The sequence below is a fragment of the Juglans regia genome, chromosome 14 (assembly GCF_001411555.2).
Source record: "Juglans regia cultivar Chandler chromosome 14, Walnut 2.0, whole genome shotgun sequence".
NCBI lineage: Eukaryota > Viridiplantae > Streptophyta > Magnoliopsida > Fagales > Juglandaceae > Juglans > Juglans regia.
Window position 1 is genome coordinate 15,096,418 of NC_049914.1, and position 20,866 is coordinate 15,117,283.

Here is a 20,866-nt window from a genome sequence, read left to right on the forward strand (position 1 = left end):
AAATAAAAAATAATAATATTTTATTATTATAGAGAGTGTGATAACTAATTTAATGTAGACTTCAAGTTTTGAATAATTAATTAAAAGGGAAAAAAACTACATATTAATCAAAATTTGAAGAATAAGATGGCCAATCCAATACTAATGCTCTTAATGGCAATCTATTAAATTGAAGTTAAATTGAAATTTTTAACAAATTATATATATATAATATATTTATATAAATTATTTATATAAATATTAAATATTATAATTTTTTATATTAAAAATAAAGAGATTGTAGAGTGGGGGCAGGACCCGCCCACCCATGCAGGGGCGGGGCGGAGGGGGAGCGGGGCCCCGCTCCCCACCCAGTAACCGTGGACGTCTGTTTTTTACTTGTGTCGAGAGAGTGATTCTTTTGTCTGCTTCCGTGTCAATTTCCTGGTTCTCACATCATTAGGACACTCACACACCCCTTCCGCTCGACACCTAATTCTAATCAGTAATCTCTCTCTCCCTCTTTCCCGGGTTTCCCCCACGCAATTGCTTTTTCCTTGCCCTCGGAAGTTAAACATTCCGTGAGGCCTAAACAAGTCGCCAAAATTCCACCTTATACGTCTGCCGATAGATATTACGGGGAGAGAGAGAGAGAGAGAGAGAGAGAGAGAGAGAAACTCCAAGCAAGAAGCAATCCATGGACTCAGTGGCTCCCTTAAAGCTCTCCCTTTTGCTTTTCCTTGCTTCTATATCTTTGGTTCCCGTACCTTTCGCTCAAGCCACGAATGTCAAATACTGCGGTCAGTTTTTCCTTTCCAGATATTTTTTTGGCTACAATGTTATAGACCATGGGTTCGGAATTATTTTATTTTTCTCTCACAGATTTACTTCGCGATTAGAGAGAGAGAGTAACCTATCCTATTGAAATATGTAATTCTCAATTCACAAATGGTTTGGCGCTGTGGATTGTGGGTCTAAATTTGTTATTGTTGTTGTTGTTGTTATTATTGTTATTATTACTGCATTTAATTTATGAATTGTACTTCGGTACTGTGTATAAGATGGAATATGCTTTTCTTCTTCTTCTTCTTCTAAGGGATTCTGTGGCATGATGCAGATAAGAAAGGTGGCTATCCTGTGAAGGTCCGAGGTGTTAAGATATCACCCAACCCTGTGGTGCCAGGCAAACAAGCCACCTTTAACATCTCAGCTTCAACCGGTAATTTTTCAATTCTTGGTGTTTTTATGTTATACTGTCATTTTTTTTTTAGTCTATGGCGAGTCTGCAAAATGCAGTGGGGATTGTGCCCCTAATCTCCAAATAGTTTGTACCCACTCGATAATCGCTGCCTGATTTGTACCTTAATTAAGTTAGGTCAAAATGAAACATTATACACCTAAAAGGGTGGGGAAACTATTGTCACTACATTTTCTTTTAAGGGAAATTTGGTCACACACCCCTTGTGTTTTACCCCCCCGACTTTGGATTAGCTTTCTTAGAGTGTTTTTTTTATAGGAGGGACAGCTTATAGGCTGGATTAAAATGTCTTTGTACTATTTTTGGACATGGTGTTAAGTTATTGAATATTTTTTTTTTGGATAGACATAAGATCTTCATTGCAAATAGGCACAAAAGGCCTTAAGAGTGCTTACAAGGAATAGCATCTATGTAAACAATATTATCAATAGAGTGGGGAACTCCATGCCACCACAATTCCACATTAGTAATAGACCAAGCATGCCTTGCTAGGTGATGAGCTGCTGCATTAGCCATACGGGAATCATAAGTCTTCTGATTTTAGTGATAACAGTTCTTCTAGAAGAGCAAGGTGAATCAACACTGTTTATTTCCTCTACTAAGTGTGAACAATCACTCTCAATAAGAAGATTATGAAAGCCAATCTGAAAACAGAATTGGAGACCCCTCAAAACAGGCATAGCCTCCACACTTTCTGGTTCTAAGAATTCCTCTTCAACTTTGCTACGTGCCATGATCACCTCACCACACACTGCGCAGAATAGCTCCAATACCAGTTTTATTGCAATCAAAGACGAGAGTCCCATCTACATTCAGTTTAAACCAGCCTGGTGGAGGAGGAGTCCATCTATAATTCAGGTTCTTGACCAAAACCTGCTGCTGACAACATGTGGACTGAAAACCTTTCAAGGAGAGAGCATGGCTTATAACTTGTTGAGGGTGTAGCCTCACACTTTCACGAATCATTTTATTCCTTCTAAATGTACATGATTTTCTTCTTTCTTTTTTAGCAACTCGATAGGTCCTATCTCTTGTATTCCACCTTGTATACCTGGGCTTGGCCTATTCTTATTTATACTATCGTTTACTTATAAAAAAAAAAAAAAAGAATAAAATCTGTGAAACATTCAATAGACTCTGTAGAAAAGATCTCCATAGCAGTTAGTAAAAAAGATCTGAAGAAATCCACTTTCTGTAAGATAGCAGATTTGGTTACCCAATATGCATGTATATCTGGACAAAAGATCAGTGCATGGGCTACATCTTCCATTGAGGAGGCACAGAAACAACAAGACCCATCCATCAACACCCTTTTCCTGGCCAAATTAGATTTTGTGGGAAGAATCTCTTTACATGCCCTCCATGCAAACATTCTGACTTTATGGGGAATTTTCAGTCTCCACATAGCTTTCCAAACTTCTTTCTTGAGGCCTCAGCAGATGTCTCCCCTATATGAATGGTAGCTAATCCCCTAAAAAATCTGTATGCACTTCGAACAGAAAAAGCTCCACTCCTTTCATGTTCCCAAATCCACTTGTCAGGTTCATTTGTAAAACTGGGATGAATCCTCAACATTGCCTCAGCTATTTTTGGATTGAAGAGAGACTTGATCTTAAGTATATTCCACCAATGTGTATTACAATCAATTAAAGAAGAGACTTGATCATCCAATTCTGCCTGTGCATTTCTGTGTTGGTTAGAAAGACAGAAACTTCATTACTCAGTTCTCGAAAACCAGGAATCCAAGAGTCATTGAGAATATGTATACTGCTGCCATTACCCACATCCATCTCCCTCCTTTGATCAACAGATTCTTAGCCTCCCATATCCCTCTCCAAGCAAAAGAGGGTGAATTATCAAGAGTGGCCTCAAAAAGATTAGAAGTAGGGAAGTATCTGGAGTTGTAAATCTTATAGAACAAACTATCTGTGCATTGCAGCAGCCTCCAACTTTGTTTGGCTAGCATAGCCATATTGAAAGTTTCCAAATCTTTGAAGCCTAAACCTCCCACACTTTTAGGCTTACACATACTATGCTCGCTAACCCGATGGATCTTTTTCTCTTCCTTCTTCTGTCCCCACCAGTGGCTTGCCATCATTCCTTCAAGATCAACACATAACTTATGGGGGAGTTTAAAACAAGACATGGCATAGGATGGAATAGCTAAGGCCATTGCTTTGAGCAACACCTCCCTTCCCCCTTGAGAAAAATATTGCCCTTCCAACCTTGTAATTTCAACCATACTTTATGCCTTATCTAAGCAAATGCAGTCAACTTAGATTTACCTACTAAAGGTGGTAAGCCAAGTATTTGTCATAGTGCTGAATCTGAGAATTTCCCCATAGATCCATAATAGCTCTCTTCTTAGTAGCCTCAGTATTTTGACTAAACACCATGGGTCTTGTCTTGGTTAATCAATTGTCCTGAAGCATCCCCATAACATTTCAAAAGCTCAAGTAATCTGCCATTAGTTTCAACACTAGCAGTACAATAAAAGAGGCTGTCATCTGCAAACAACAAATGATTCAAGCTTGGGGCCCCTCTACAAACTTTGATACCAGTGATGTAATTTGAAACTGCTGCTCTCCTCAGTAAACCAATTAAACCTTTAGTACACAGCAGGAAGAGAAAAGGAGAGATGGGCTCTTCCTATACTCAATCCTCTAGAAGAATAATATGTCCAGTAGGAGCTCCATTAATAAGAACAGAAAATGAGGCACTTTGAACACATTTCATAACAAGTTTGGTTAAACTCTCATGGAATCCAAGCTTTAACAAAACTGCTTCAAGAAAGGGCCATTCCACCCTATCATAAGCTTTACTCATGTCTAGCTTTAATGACATATATCCCTTCTTACCTCTCCTTTTCCTTTTTAAAAAATGAAGAACCTCATGAGCAACAAGGACATTATCCGAGATCAATCTACTAGGTTAGAAGGCAGATTGTGTTTCTAAAACAACAGTAGGTAAGACATTTTTAATCCTATTAGCAATGACTTTAGATATCAGTTTGTATATTACACTACAAAGACTGATGGGTTTAAAGTCATTGACTCTAACAGGATTCTTCTTCTTGGGGACCATGGTAATAAAAGTATGGCTGACTGCTTGTGGAAAATCACCAGAATTTAAAGCATGGAGGACAGCAGCAGATATGGAATTACCAATTTGAGGCTAGTACTGTTGAAAGAATAAAGGGGGCATTCCATCAGGACCTGGTGCCTTCGAGGGGTGCATTTCTTTCAGAGCTCTACTGACTTCGTCCACAGAATATGGCTTTATAAGATCTGCATTCATCTCCTCTGTGACTTTACTATCTATGTTATCCAGCACATAAGACATTATGTGTACCCGCAAAGGAAAACAAAGAAGTAAAATGGTTAATGATGAGGTTATCACAGCATTCTCCTTCATGCCAATGTCCTTCTTCATCCATGAGTTTAAAGATTCTGTTCTTCTTTTGTCTTTGAGATGCTTTAGCATGGGTTCTTGTTTTGATCACCTTCAGCTAACCACAGGGCTCTAGATCTCTGCTTCCACATCACTTCTTCCCTACTTAGCCATTTATGAACTTCATCAGATGCTGCATTAACTTCCTCAGAGTTTAGTTCAAGGGGGTCTCTTTGTTGCACCAGTTTCAGTTTCTGTCTTGCTTTCTGCAGATTAGAATGCACTCTACCAAATTGGACTTTATTCCATAACTGTAATTTAATAGTACAACCAGATATACTAGACATAACATCTTCTAAGTGTGACTGAGTACCAAGCAGGTTCCAAGAGTTAGTCACAATCTGTTTATACCCATCTTCTCCCAACCACATAGCCTCAAATCTAAAAGGCTTAGGCCTTCTTCTTCTAGGTTGGACACCCCATATATCAATTCACAATGGTAAATGGTCTGAGGAACTAGAAACCCCATGAAATACAACAGCCCTTTCAAACATGTTACACCAGGCTAGATTTCCCAAGAATCTGTCCAATCGTTCAGAAACTAGAGCTGAGTCATCCCTCTTGTTACACCATGTGTATCTTGGACCACTAAACCCAAGATCCTTCAAATTGCAATCAAATAATAACTGGCAGAAGTCCATCATTTGCTGAGTAGGTCTATTCCTCCCTCCCCATTTTTCTCCCTGAGTTAGGATCTCATTAAAATCACCAAATACAAGCCAAGGATTTGATTGGCCTCTGGGTATCCTGCATATAAGATTCCAAGTTTCCATTCTTCTTGAGGCTTCTGGTTGGCCATAAATACCAGTTAGGAACCATTGGTTTGCATCTTCATCTACCTGAGCATCAATATGAGAAGAAGAGTAACTGAGCACTTCTACCTTTATATCCTTTTTCCATAAAAGAGCCAATCCACCACTACGGCCTGAGGCATCGACAGTTAAGCAATTAGCATACTTTAATTTCACTCTACATAGTTCCATTTTAGCAGCTCTTAAGTTTTGTTTCTTGAAGAAACAAAACTTCGAATACCACGAGGGTTCCCAAGCCCTCGGGTATTCCAGCTTAGGATCCTCATGGGGCTCGGTGGGGCTGAACAACAGCCACCACCGAATCAACATGATTAATATCAGATACTTCCTCATCCAATTTTCCTTTATGTTTTAATCTTTTAGACACTCTAGTAGCGTCAACACCAGAAATTGAAACAGAAGCCCTTTTAGCACCAGTTTGAGAGCCAATCTTTATGTTGTCATGCATACAAGGATGCTTGGTTCTTTTCCATTTACGTGACACAGTGACTTGAGACTTGAATTCATCTAAAGCTTTGTCAGTTCCACCAACTTTAGTACCCAAACCAACTTCCTCAGTAATTGGTAACAAACCACCATTTGCAACAAGATCCATAGAGACCCCCATCAAACATGTATCATTCAAAATTCCTTTATTAGCATCACATATATCCTATAGAGACTAGAACCCGAATTTTTCTCATCACCATAAACTGAAAATAACTGCTTCTTGGAACTTACTTGATTAGGATTGGCCGCATAGTTCAACTGCTTCTTTGACCCTGCAAAATTTGGATTGGACCCCTGGTGTAATTGCTCCGAAATATACTCAGAACTGGGATGATCCCCTGTAACTTCCATCTGATAGTTACTCTCGGATTCACGAGAGACCTATTCCTCAGGATGTACTGATGGACGTCGCTGATCAAGCTATTGGTGGAAACGACTTAGAGTAGGGCTATTATGACCCCCTGCATGGAGCCAAGGACCGTAGGGAAATTCAGAAACTTTCAAAGAATTCATAGACTCCTCCCAAGCTTACAGTCATGATGGCTATGTCCAATCAATCCACAAAGATAACATAGATTAGGAAGACGATCGTACGTGAAGTTCACCCAGATAGGTTGAGATGATCCCACACATATCTTTTTTCCACGTAAAATAGGCTTTGACACATCCATGCAAACCCTTATACGCAGAAACTCGCCACAAGACATTTCATCAGGATCTAAATCAATAGCCACCACCTCGCCTAAAGCCTTCCCAATAATGTTTCCCATAATAGCATTTCGTGCCATAACTGGTAGGTCATGGAGACGGACCCAAAATAGTGCCTCAGTAAGATGAATTTGGTGAGTTTGTTTCAATCCGTCCACATCACTTGTTAAAACAAGTTGCTTATCAAAGCTCCAAGGGCCATCACGTTTAACACGATCTTTATCTTTCATATCTTCGAACTCAGCAATAAACAATGTTGGTTGTAAATCACGAATGGTTAATGCATAGGGCGCCAAACCTTCTTCATGGTAGACTTAAGTGCTTCCTTGTTGAAATGTTTGGAGGTTAACAACTTGAACAACAAACATCTTTCACCCCTAACAAGAACATCCCCCAACGAATGCTGCTCAATCTTCAGAACCTCTTCCTCCTGTTCAGTTAACGACAAGTGCGCATACGAAGAATCAAGATTTGGATCCATACTGTGTCAAGTATGCACCGAGAGCATCAAAGTAACGTTGAATCAAGATGAGTGATGAGAACCTGCACTCGACAGGAGAGAAACCTCTACCCCAGAGAGGAAATTAAAAAAATAAAAAAAAGTTATTGAATATTAATAAACAAGTGAAGTTGCCAAAAGAGAAATGACTACCACCTGATCAAGGTCGATAGAGTGGGCCATCGTGGACGTCGCATTTGAAAGCGTGGTGGAATGTTATGATCCGGAAAGTTTTTTTTTTTTTGATAAGTTATGATCCGGAAAGTTAAAGGCTTTATCAAATTAGTATCCAACAGTTTTAGGGTTTTTGGATCAATAGTTGGGCCCTTAACAAAACATGTTTTAATTTGTTGACTTATCTTTCTATCGTTTAGGTTTTGTTTGTACAAGGAGCCATCTTCTTAGGTCGAGATTGATACAAGTGGAGTTATGTTGTTACTTTATGATGTAAGGCATCTTTTGATCACTCTTAAAATGAGAGCATCCTTAATCACAACCCACCCAGGGACATGCCAAATCTGCATTATACTCCAACAATACTAGTCAAAATTATAATTGGATCTCTTGGAGACATCATGAAATGCCTTCACAGTTCACTCGTCTATGTATTATAAATATAAATGTCAAGAAGTTCTCTCTTCAAAGAAATTGTGGGATTTCATTTTTGGCTCTTCCTATACTCAATTCGGGTTGTTGTAGGGCCATTGTTTTGAATTTCCATATCCTGCTTTGCTTAGACTGAAATCTCATCCAAAATGTCTTTTTTTTTTTTTCATTGCATGTTTACTCTTCTTGTACTTACTTCAGTTGGTGCATTTTCTCTGGACGTTTTTTGTTTTGGCATTTTCAATGAACGTACACGATATCTTTCATATGCAGGCAAAGTCATTGATGGTGGGAAAGTGGTCATTGAGGTTTCTTTCCTTCGAGTGCCTGTTCATACTGAAAAGCATGATCTTTCTGAGGAGATATCCTGCCCTATTGCAGTAGGCAACTTTGTCCTCTCACATACCCAAACTCTACCAGTATTCACCCCGCATGTAAGTTTGTTTCCCTTTGCTAGTTTATAACTTTTGCCCTATGCATGTACATTCTCAATGTATACACCTAAATGTACAGTATATTAAACTGGTACATTTCAGTTGGTGCTTATGATATGAACGATAAAGCATGAATTTATATCTACTATCTTTAGTTGTTGGCGTTTAGCTATGACATTGAAAGCAGTTCTATAATATCCTGGTTTGTGTATAGGAAGATGGTAAATGAATCCCACATTGCTTGGGAATGAAAAGTTCAAGACCTTTATAATTCTATCAACAATCATAATCCTGACTAATCCTTTTAGAGTATGGACCCATACATAGTAGCTTGGGCCTTCCATAGGTCACTGCAAATAGTATTAGAGCCTATTCCAATCAGAAGTTTGGGACTTGAGCCATGGCACCTATGATGGATGGAATGGCCTGAGGAGGATATCAGGGATTTAAGGGAGTGGGATTGTAATACCTCGGATTGTAGTGAATTGTGAATGAGATCCTTCATTGCTTAGGAGAGATGAGTTCAAGCTTGTAACGATTATGAGGGATTTTAATTGTATCCTTGACTGGTCTTTTGGAATATGGGCCCAAATGTGGCTTGGGCTTTCCTTATTTTGTTTCAAGTTCTTGATAGATAGAAATGGAATAGGAAAGAGAGTAAAAGAGAATTGTTGATTGTTTGACAAATAAGAAAGGAATAGGAAAGTGGAATAGAAGTAATTTCATTTGTATCTTTGTTGAAGCCTTGATAGATTTGAACATATATTTTTTTGATAGATTTGAACACATTCAAGGGCAATGATACAAGAAGTAATTTTCATTAGCATCCTTGTTGAAGCATTGATAGATTTGGACATATTTACAAGAGTAATGGTACAGAAAACAACTCCTACAACTATTTTACGAAAACAAGTTGTAAAATAGTTATAGGAGTATCATTGTATTACAAAAATATTCTTCATTTAAAACTGCCTTGTTAGAAGGGTTGTCTTGATCATTTTTCCTATTTACAAACTTAGCTTCTGCCTTGTTTTACTAAGGTGTAAGTTTGTGTTCAGTCGTCTTGTTTTAAAGTTCTTGGTGTTTATTTCTACATCATCCTTTACCTCCAGAATATGTTTCATATGTTTAGTGTTGCACTCATGCATCTTATTTTTTACTACTTTTTTCATGTTTTTATTCTTGAGATAGGAACTGGGAAGCACTCCAAAGAATCAGCTTCTTGCCTGTTTAAGATGATGATGAGCGCGCTTTTTCTTACTTCTGTTTTTTTGTAGCCTTTGTATGAAATTATTTTTGCTAACTTTCATGGTCTCACCGGTAGTCTTTAGCCTAATATAGCATCTATATTTAACCATCATTGCAATTTTATTTTTGTGTTTGACGTCATGACTTATAGTTTGTGGTATCCACAGGGCCCTTACACGCTAAAGATGAAATTAGAGGATGATAAAAATCAACTGTTGACTTGCATTAGCTTCGATTTCAAAATTGGCTCTGGATCTCTTGAAGTCTTCTAGATGAATAGCTAGCACATGGTCCTAGATTGGTGCGTAATCCCAGTTAGAATTGAATCTCCAGTCCGGTGAGTATATAGTGTACTTTTTAGTGGCGTGTAATCCCAATCCCGGTTGGCATTTGGTTGGTATTCTCAGACAAAAAATACCAACTAAAATAAGGTGGTAATCTCTACCTCTGGTACTTAATAGTTGTATATGATGTCTCCATCGCGTTCGAAACTCTTTTTCATTTAGTTCGCTGTTTGTGGATTACAATGCATCCTCCTCATTGGCAAGCTTGTGTCACAGAACATAGTCAGGGAACTCTTAAATATGATAATAGAACTGAATGTAGAAAATAGCCGGAGAACTGGATGTCTCCTCTCTTATTGTTGGGTACCATAGCTGCTATGGCTGTTCACCCGGATGCGGATTTGATTATAGCCGGAATCCGGGTACTCGACTATAACTGGATCAGCATCTTTTTAAACAAATTCCAAATCCCATCGCAAAAAAACTAACCAAATGCTATAAATAGAGCTTATAGCATGCGAGACCAAGAAAATGTGCACTTAATATTTGCTTTACAGGCAGTCGCTATATTTACATGTCAGACGAAGAAAAGGAAATGAAAATATCTACAAATTAAGATAGAGAAGAGGGAGAAAATAAAAAAGAACTATGGTTACAAGTGATCTGTTTGAGAGAAACAGAACAATTAAAGACAAGATTTGGTTTTGTAATATGGTCACCTTCCTTGAATAAATTTAAGACAAGATTTGGTTCCATGAGCACCAAACTTCCAATTCAGTCAAACACAACCCCTGCAGAAAATGCAGCAAGTTACTAATAATCCGATTTATGGCAAATCAGCAAGGGGCAGAACAAAGCAGCAAGAGGAGCAGGAGATGACTCGCAGCAAGTTACCCTGGTTTGGATAGAGAGATACTTCTATTTCATCTCATCTCAATATTCAAACATCACAAACACAAACATTTTTCAATTTCAAATCTTAAACTTTTTCATCTAATCATTATCTAATTATTACAATTTTCCCTAATTTTTAAATAAAATACAAAAAATAATTCAACTTTTTCAAATCCCAAAATAAAAATTATATTAAAAAATTATATTATGATGATATTTTAATTTTATAACTTTTTTATTCAACTTTTTATCTTCCATTTTTTAAAATCCCATAAAATATTTTAACTCAAACTATTTCTAATTTATCTCATCTCAACTCAAATACTTCATTATTATTTACAAACAATTTCAACTTATCACATCTCACTATACAAACCAGGCCTAAGAATCTTGTTATGGGGTAATCAGCTCTAGTCCCCTTGATTGGACATGACTCACACCATCCCTTCCAAATTCTGCTTACTCCAAATTTCTGAAATGAACTCAACCTTCAATAACACAACCTGATATATTACAGCTCAAATATAGTGTAAAATTCAAATCGTTAAGTTGGATGGAAAGCAGAAAACATCAGTTCAAAGCGAAGGGCAAAAAAAAAAAAAAAAAGAGCAGGGAAGAGGTATTAACCATCAACATGTATATAATAAGTTAAGGATCACTGCAACACCAGTGTAATCTTCAACATCGAAATCAACTAATCTTTACTGTGCCAAAAGAGGTCAGATTATGTTACACACCTGCTGGGAATGATGAAAAGGATAACTCACTTCAAGGGTGAGAGCCTCTAGAGAAAGAAAAAAAGGAAATATTCTTTGTATTGATTTGTGATAACTTAATCCCTACCTCACGAAAAGCTATATGCTCCCAGACTTGTAACAAATTGTAATGACTAAAATAGTAAAGCTAAAGCTACCATGGCTAATAGGATGTAAAGCAACAGACAGAAAGTCACAGACTACGTCCCCTTAAGAGGGCTCACAACAGACTATGGGCCAAGCCCTTACTCACACAACAGACCATGATGGCACTACCTTATTATGTATTATAACTATTACTGTTACGGGCTGAGATCGAGCCCAAGGCCCACGAGCCCAAACACACACGGGAACCCTAAATTCCCTTTTGGTTCCTTCCCGAACATTTCTCCTTCACTGCTGCCGCCTCCTCTGTCACCCCTTACGCTGTGGTTGGTTCCTTGGCCACCTCCTCCAGTCGTCGACTTGTTACAGTGCCCTCCCCTTAAAATACATTGCCTGCAAGGTGTGGGAACGCCGTCTTTAGTTTGTAGAAGTTCTCCTAGGTAGCGTCTTCATCTCTTTGCCCTTGCCATTTCACTAGTAATTCCATCACGGGTCAATTGTTTAGTGGTTGAATCCTTCGAGCTAATACTTCCATTGGCTCTGGTTGCAGGATCCCTTGTTGGTTCACTAGTGGCAGCACCGTAGTGTTCGCGATTTGCTCTCCCAAGCGTTTCTTCAATTGCGAGATGTGAAATACCGGATGTATTTGGGATGTCTCTGGTAGCTTCAATTGGGATGCAACTTCCCCCACTCTGGCTTCCACCTGAAAATGACCATAAAAACGAGGTGATAATTTCAAATCCCTACGCTGAGACACAGAGACTTGTCGATAAGGTTGTAATCTTAAGTAAACCCAATCTCCATTGGTAAAGTTCTGTTTTTTCTCTTCAAGTTAGCATATTTCACCATTCTTTCTTTGGCTCTATTGATATTGTGTTGGAGCAACTGCATGATGAGTGTTCTATCTTTGAGTTCTGTTTTCACTTATGCTACCTTAATTTTTCCTGGAATGTAGTACCCGTACAAAGCTTCAAAAGGCGTGAGCTTTGTAGAGGTGTGTTGAGTGGTGTTACATATTGTACCACCACTAAGCCAAAGGCACCCATTTCACCCAATACTTCAGGCGATCACGAAACACCTCAGATAGGTTTCCGAACTCTTATTCACAGCCTCTGACTGCCTATCTTTATGTGGGTGGTAAGCTGTGCTAAACTCTAATTTGACCTCTTGAGCCTTGAACAATTCTTTCCAAAAGACACTGGTGAAGGTACTGTCTTGATCCGAGACAATTGATTGTGGTAAATCATGCAATTTGAATACATGTTTTACAAACAATTGGGCTACTAACTTAGCTGTATATGGGTTCCCAAGAGGCACAAAATGGCTGTATTTAGTTAAATGATTCACAATCACCCACAGTGTACTGAAACCATTAACATATGGTAATCCCTCAATGAAGTCCATGGTTGAGAGGGAATATGAAGGGGCTGTAACAGACCATTAGGGAAAGTATGGTCAGTTTTCTGTTGTTGACAAGTTTGACAGTTCCTGATAAAACTCCTAACTTCAGATTTCATGTTGTGCCAATAAAATTCGCTAGTTACCCTATGAATAGTCTTATCCATTCCAGAGTGACCCCCCCACTGGCGGGCATGCAAAAACTCTAAAAGTCTTTTCTTCAGTTCTGAGTTGTTGGCAATATAAACTCTATTTTTATAGTACAACACGCCCCCCTCACTGAATAATGATTGGGTGCTTTACTGTCCTGACACAGTAATAGCACCTCTAATGCCTTAGGGTCTCCCTTATACCCCTCCTTAATGTCCACCTGCCACTCTAAACTAGGTACTGACAGCAAAGCTATAGAGATTTCTTCCTCTTCCGTTTGTCTAGAAAGGGCATCTACTACCCTGTTCTCAGCCCCCTTTCTAAACTCCACCTTGTATTCCTCCATTGTACTCCTTTGTCTTATCTTAGTTAATGCTTCCATAGGGTCATCATATGTACTAGGGCCAAACCTCACAAGAAAAGCCCTAACAAGCCCTTCCCAATCACCTATGGATCCTGACATTCAATATCCTGAAACCAAATTATGGTTTCCCTTCCATGTGGAAGGAGACCAACCTGAGTTTCTGACTTGGTAATGTGTTGTAGAATAAGAAAAATTGATTGTCTTTATACAACCAACCTAGGGATCATCCCCATGAAAGAAAGGAAACTCTAACCTTATTGACCTCGGAATTAGTTCCCCATTGTTCTCCTATCTGTTGTGCCCTCCTAATAACGATCCTTCAGACTGATTACTAGCATCCTTTCTCTACAGTTCCAATGTTAATGCTACAAGCTGCTGGACCACTGCATCAGACTGCCATTTCAACGCCATCATCTCTGTTTCCAGTGTTTTGAATTGAGATTCTGTGGACTTCTTCAATCCATTCAAGCCATCTTGCAATTGCTTCATTCTAGTACCTTTTGCCATGGAAAATGAAGCAGCCAAGGATAGGTTGGCTCTAGATACCAACTGTTACACGCCTGCTGGGAATGATGAAAATGATAACTCACTTCGAGGGTGAGAGCCTCCAGAGAAAAGAAAAAAGGAAATATTCTTTGTATTGATTTGTGACAACTGAATCTCTCTCTCACGGGAAGCTATATACTCCCAGACTTGTAACAAATTGTAACTGACTGAAATAGTAAAGCTAAAGCTACCATGACTAACAGGAAGTAAAGTAATAGACAGAAAGTCACAACTACGTCCCCTTAAGAGGGCTCACAATAGACTATGGGACAAGCCCTGACTTACACAATATACCATGATGGCCCAACCTTATTATGTATTCTAACCATTACTGCTATGGGCTAAGATCGAGCCCAAGGTCCACGAGCCCAAGGCCCATGAGCCCAGAACACACACGGGAACCCTAAATTCCCTTTTGGTTCCTTCCCAAACAGTTCCCCTTCACTGCTGCCACCTCCTCTGTCTTGTAACGCCCTGATCCCGGAGATTTAGAGAGTTAGCTCTTATTACTCAATATCAACTCAAATATCACAACTATAAATAATCCAGAAACTCCATAAAATATATTCAACACAAATATCCATATTCTTTCATAGGGACAACAAAGAAATTCTCAATAAAATAAATTAACACCTCCCAAAGACTAAAAAATATACTTAACTCATCATATCAAAATAACCAATACTAATCAATTTACTAACTATGACTCTCGAATAAGTACTTGTACCCTCGGACACTTATTCCTTTATGAATGTCAGACTTCTCTAACACTGCCTACTCTTGCTCTCTAGCAGAACCATCAAGATTAGCTGAAAAATTGTTTGGAGATAATGGGCGAGTTATCAACAATTCAGTAAGTAGAGAATATATACTAGTATGCAAATATGAGCACTTACAAAATTCGGAATGCAGAACATGACACTTTTTATTTTCAGAATGCAGAGTCAACATGTTATTAAAAATATTAGAACGAAAGTTCGAAAATATTCATAATCAAAATCCCTTTGGCATAGCATAACTGAAACATCACATTTTATCTTATCTTATCAGAACAGAGACCATGTTTAACCCCCGTGGTAGGGTTGTGCAAACCCCGGTGGCCAACGAAGCAGAAATAGAATGTGAATGTTCCCCTTATTATTCTCAAAGTCCCGAGTGTGCACATAGGAAAGACCACACAAAAAATCACTTTACTTTCAAAGTGGATGCACCGGAAACAGAATAGTTGATACCAACTCGAACAGAGGCTACAATTTTACACCCGTGGTAAGGTCAGAATGGAACAGAAAGAAAATGTTATGCTTCTAGGTTTTCAGAAATCACATCATATCATATTAGAGTACATAACATCTTCAGAACATAACACAATCAGATCACAAAAATATAATTTATGCATAAAATTTCATATTCACTCTCTTTTGCAATGTTCAGAAACAAAATGCCAAAATAGCTCATGTCTATACCAGTCATACCAGAAAATACTTTATTCTTAAACATAATCTCATGAGTAATGTAGAACAAATAACTGAGATAGTTCAAATTTCTTTTCATAACCAAACATGCATATTTCTCAAAAACCAACCTCAACATATTTTATTTTTATACAAAGTCTAGCATATGGACCCCGCTTACCTGAACTTTTTAATTTTTCTAAATTTTCTCACAATAGTGCCTACGGAAAAATTGATCAACACCTATAAGATAGTCACGCGTAACTTTCGTAAATTTTTAGTTGAATGCATATTTCATAATCAACACCTGAGTTCTACAAAATCTATAATTTCCTATTGTCTAAAAATTTGCCAAACCATAAAATATCATCACTCTCCAAAATGCTTTAAAAACACCTAAAATACTTGCAACTTACAACATCTAATTTCTCTTAGTCTTATTACAAATATATCATTATAAATAAAAAACACTGGATCACTTACTAAGAGGGGCATACATGTAATTTACTTGTAAGGGCTTAACGTCTCAACAAGTGAAGTGGAGGAGAGTGACTTACGCATGGGCACTGTATGCATGCGATGAGCATTGTGGGTTCAACCATGAATCTCCAGCATGGTTAAGTGACGGTGGCTATGCCAGGTGGCAGAGCCTAAGAGAGAGAGAGAGAGAGAGCACGGCGTGAGGGAGAAGTAACAGAGAAGATAATAGTGGATTACCGTGAGGAAGGGCAGAGTGTTAGGGAACCCGGTCTTGTCCCTAAACACTAAGTCCAGAGCTCACCTTGGTGAGGATGATGACCGAGTGACCTTGCCCTCTTGCTTGGTCTTTGAACAATAATGGCAATGAAGAGTTACTAGGTTGATGAAGGTTTAGTGTTTGAGTGATGGAATGATGATGATGATGGAATGAGTGTTCTAAATGATGATTATGAGTGTTTGATGCAATGTGGACGGCTTGAGGGCTGCCCTTGATGTTGGGGCCTCTTGGATGATGATTAGGGTTTGAATGGAGTAGTTTAGCTAAGGTTTTGTGTGGTGGCTAAGGAGGATTTCGAGATTGGAAGAGATGGACTAGGGTTGGAGTCTAGGATGAGTTGCTAGGATTTGAGGATGGTGTGGATGAATGGGACTAGGGTTTGGTGGCTAGGGTTGGCCGACTTTGGAATTGGTTCACCCTTAATGTTAGGGTGGTTTGGTTTTGGAATATGATCTTGGTTGACTAGATGGATTGGAAGAAGTTGAGAGATTTAAGGGATTGGATTATGGAGATAAGATGGAGTTTGAATAAGTCTGGGGTTGTTCCTTAAGTTTAGGAATTTGAATTTGAATTTGAATTTGAATTTGGCAAGAGTGGTTCCTTGGTTTAGGGATTTGAATTGGAATTTGAATTTAAATGTGAAGAAGTCAAGACTCCTAAAAGGAATGAGTTTCCTTATAGGCCTTGAGGTGGAAGGCTAGGGTTTGATGGAGGGAAGACTTATGATGGCCGAATATGGTAAGTAAGGGAATGGCAAGATGAGGGCAATTAGGGTTCCTAAATTATAGGAACACTAATATGGGAAGTGAAGTGGGCAGCTAGGGCAATTCTAATAAGGCAAGTGATTGCCGAATTTGAATGTGACCAATGAGGAAAGTGGGTTACGGCTAGGGCAAAGTGTATGGAGCAAATGATTTATGGAAAATGAACAAACACTTGGGTTGGTCGAAAATTAGGTTTGGATGGATTGGAAGAGCAACAATGAAAAGAACACCAAGAACTCAATGAAGAACACCCAAGAACAAACATAATAATACTTAAGAACTTGAATGAAACAAATGATAATAATTCAACAATTGATCCACGGATTTCACAAGAGTTGAATAAACCTCATATATTGAATAAAAATAGAATCGCACCTATCCACGGATTTCAAGGTGATGATGAAACAATAATCAAAAGATAGATGGATGGAACAACACCTATTCAAAGAATTGCAAAGTGATGATCCTTTCCTTGGGGTTCACGAATGTCATCCAAGTAGCCCAAGTGTAAAAGCACCGAAATGTTCACAAGAACAAGCCTAAACCGTCCACAATGGAAAAAATGTCAAATGATCGAAAGTTCTCAACTCAATGCCTAAGGGTCCTATTTATAGAGATTACAAAGTGAAAAACTCCAATAGGTCCCTTGGAATATTATTAAATAAAATAAATAAAAAATAAATAAAAATAATAAAATGATAAGGCCTTGCATGGCCAATGTGACCCATTGCATGTTTTGGCCCTTAGGGGCATAGGCTGGCCCATGTCATGGGCTATGGGCATGGTTGGCACGGTTGGTAGGCATGTGGCTGACATGGCTAGTGGCTTGGCCATGGGCCACAAAACATGGGGTCCTACCACAGTGGCTTCAGGCCGCAACAATGCAGTACTGTGGTGCAGGGCAGAGCTGTGGTAGCTTGGATCACAATGACCACCCCTTTCGGTTGCATTGGATTGTCGTGGTGAAGGCTCATTCGATGTGCAGTTTACTTCGTGGCAAGTTCTGTGCGACAAAGGCTGGTAGCTTGAGGAACTTCTGCGACTTAAGGCAACAAGGAACCTGAGAGGTAATATGAGAGAGGTGGTTCATGGAAGTGCAGTTGGCATCACTTTTAAGTGGCTGGTTGTGCATGGGAGGTATCTAGGCTGAGAGCACAAAATTGCTCTGTTTTGGAGCTTTAAAATAGAGGAGTAAAGGCAACGGGGAGGTTTGCTGGGCTATTTTCATGGAGTCTTCGACATGAAGCAGTGCCTTGTGAGATGGTTGGAGTTGCCTTGCTTGAAGGGATTCACGTGTGGTGACAGCAACTACAAGGTGGAGATGCTTCACTGAAGTCTGAAGGTTTACGGTAGTGGTGGTTTCTTTGCTCAAAAAGGAGGCTTGAAGGGTTATGAGGGAACTGTGTAAGGAATATATATATATATATATATATATATATGAGACTACTAAACCCTAGAGAAAGAAGGAAGGAGGAATGTGAAAAGTGCATCCGCAAGCCGTGGAACAAGGAAGAGATCGAAGCGTGCATGAAGTGGGGTTAGGCTTTTTTTTTTCATGATGCCGTGAATATTCTAGGTGGAAGGAAACGTGCATGGGGCACTAGGCATGATCAGTGAAGTGAAAACTTATAAATATATAGTGTTTATCGTAACCCTAGCGGGACAAACGTGTATGCTGTGGGGTCCGATACAAGATCTCATGGGCTTGGGCTTTTGGCTTATATCAGATATTCGGGCTCACGTCTTGCAGTGAATAAGGAATAATAAATGGGTTTTTTCTTTGAGTTTTGGGCCTTGACTCAACCTTTAAAAAGAAAACTAATTTATCCAAAAATTTTCTCAGCCCATCAAAAGATTTTTACCTTCATAATCTAACCCAATGAAAAACAAAAACATAATCCACCTAAATAAAAAAGTTAAGCCTGCAATACAATCTAAAATTTTATCTGAAATTCCAAAATGGCTTTTCATATAGAAAAACCCAAGAAAATTTTAGAAAGCGAGCTAAGTGCTGGATTTGGGTGTTACATGTTGCCCCTTACACTGTCGTTGGTTCCCTGACCACTGCCTCCAGCCGTCGACGTTACAGATTAAACAATAAACATTGACATGCAACTTCAAATATGGAGATTTTCCGTCAAGGAAAATGATAGGGAGCCCATTTTAGGCTCCCATTTATTTTGCTCAAAATTGTTTTTTTTCTTTTTAGTTTTTTTTTACTTAGTGATTAAGAAAATATTGTTTAATAATATTGTGAATTTTTTTCTTTTTCTAAAAGTACTTAAAAAAATGAAAGCTGAAAGTTACGGGATGAGAAAAATAACATTAAAAAAATAATTTACTATGCATAAACTATAATTTACTTTTTTATAACTTTTATAAAAAAAATAACATTAAGTTTTACTTATAACTTTTTTGTAAAGTGTAGAGGTATTTTTCATAGGATATGGAGATATTTTTCATAGGGTGAGGTATGGGGTAGTGAATAGTAACTGATGAGAAGAATTTTTCTTAAAAAAAAAAACTGCCTAAACTACTATACACCTAGCCTATACCAATGTAAACAATTTTTGGGTCAAGTTAGATATATGTTAGCTTGTTATAGAATACCACTACTCTTATAGACATAAAGTGGCAGTTCTATTGTTATCTTTAGGGGTGTAAAACTTAACTGGGAAATCAGAAAACCAACTTGGATCGGCCCGAACTGATGGAACGGGTCCGGTTTGAAACCGGTTCCTTTAGTTCTAACACCGGCCGGTACCAATCCGGTTCTGGTTCTATGCTTTTTAGGACCGGTTCACTATATTATATATTGTAAATTATTTTTTTAATATTATATATAATATTTTATATATAATAATATAAATTATAATTATATATAAGATAATGTTATTATAATTTATAACATAAAATTTTAATTTTAAACATGAAAATTTATTTGATCATATGCTTTAAATATAATATATATATATATTAATAACATTTTATGGCCTAATAAATTCTCAACATATTCATTTTGATAAATACATAATACATTAGTAATACTAATATACATTAGTATATTAATTACATTTTATGCCCTAATACTAATAACATTAAAATTGGAAAATTGGACCGAAACAAGAACAGATCCAAAAACAAGAACAAACTAGAACAAAAATAAAGACCATTATTAAAACAAAAACCAACACAACCCAAACTAAGGCTTACAAAATAACACCAACTTTTACAAAAACTAACATCTCAAAGAAGGAAAACCCAAAGAATCCAAACGGATCAAACCTCTAAGAACCCGAGGCAAATTATAACTACACGAAAAAACCCACTCAGATCCTAAGGCCCCTGCCTTTGCTAACCAATCTGCCACCTTATTACCTTTACCATAAACATGCTGAAACCGACAATGAATCGTGCAAGCTAATTCAACAATTTCCTCCCAAAAATCTTCCAGATACCAAACTCCACAACGCCCTCTACTCCACCAAGAAATAACTACTATAGAATCCATTTCAACTATCACATTTGATATATTCAGCGTTTTACATCTTCTCAACCCATAAAGGAGAGCCATAAGCTCCGCTTTATTATTAGAACCAAACCCAACATAAGAAGCATAAGCCTGAACCATTCCATCAGAAGCATCCCTAATAACCCCACCAATACCACAAGAGCCCGGATTACCCATACTACTACCATCCATATTCAATTTAAACCACCCCCGCGGAGGTTTATCCCACCTCACCACTTTACAACTTGGAATTTTCGGAACCACAGGAACTATCCGCAAAGCATCCAAAATCATACCATCTCGAGAAGACAAATTATTAATTTGCTTAGCCGCCTGTGAAATGGAGCCTAACCACACACATATAGAATGAACAACAGAATTATGCGATTCCACAATACCTTCCA

The 20,866-nt window shown here is 38.1% G+C and overlaps 1 protein-coding gene across 1 annotated transcript; it reads left to right on the forward strand.

Moving 5' to 3' along the window:
• Positions 1-436: 436 nt before the first annotated feature.
• LOC109020616 (putative phosphatidylglycerol/phosphatidylinositol transfer protein DDB_G0282179) lies at positions 437-10,030 on the forward strand. The gene is made up of 4 exons (XM_019003122.2): positions 437-779; positions 1,097-1,198; positions 8,075-8,235; positions 9,651-10,030. The coding sequence occupies exons 1-4, from the start codon at positions 677-679 to the stop codon at positions 9,753-9,755; spliced, it is 471 nt and encodes a 156-aa protein (XP_018858667.1). The 5' UTR covers positions 437-676; the 3' UTR covers positions 9,756-10,030.
• The last annotated feature ends 10,836 nt before the right edge of the window (positions 10,031-20,866 follow it).

Excerpts from the sequence above, each read along its gene's own strand:
- LOC109020616 (XM_019003122.2), top strand. The coding sequence starts at position 677 with ATGGACTCAGTGGCTCCCTTAAAGCTCTCCCTTTTGCTTTTCCTTGCT. Across the intron at positions 780-1,096 it reads CACGAATGTCAAATACTGCG|ATAAGAAAGGTGGCTATCCT; the intron begins GTCAGTTTTTCC and ends GGCATGATGCAG. Across the intron at positions 8,236-9,650 it reads TACCAGTATTCACCCCGCAT|GGCCCTTACACGCTAAAGAT; the intron begins GTAAGTTTGTTT and ends TGGTATCCACAG.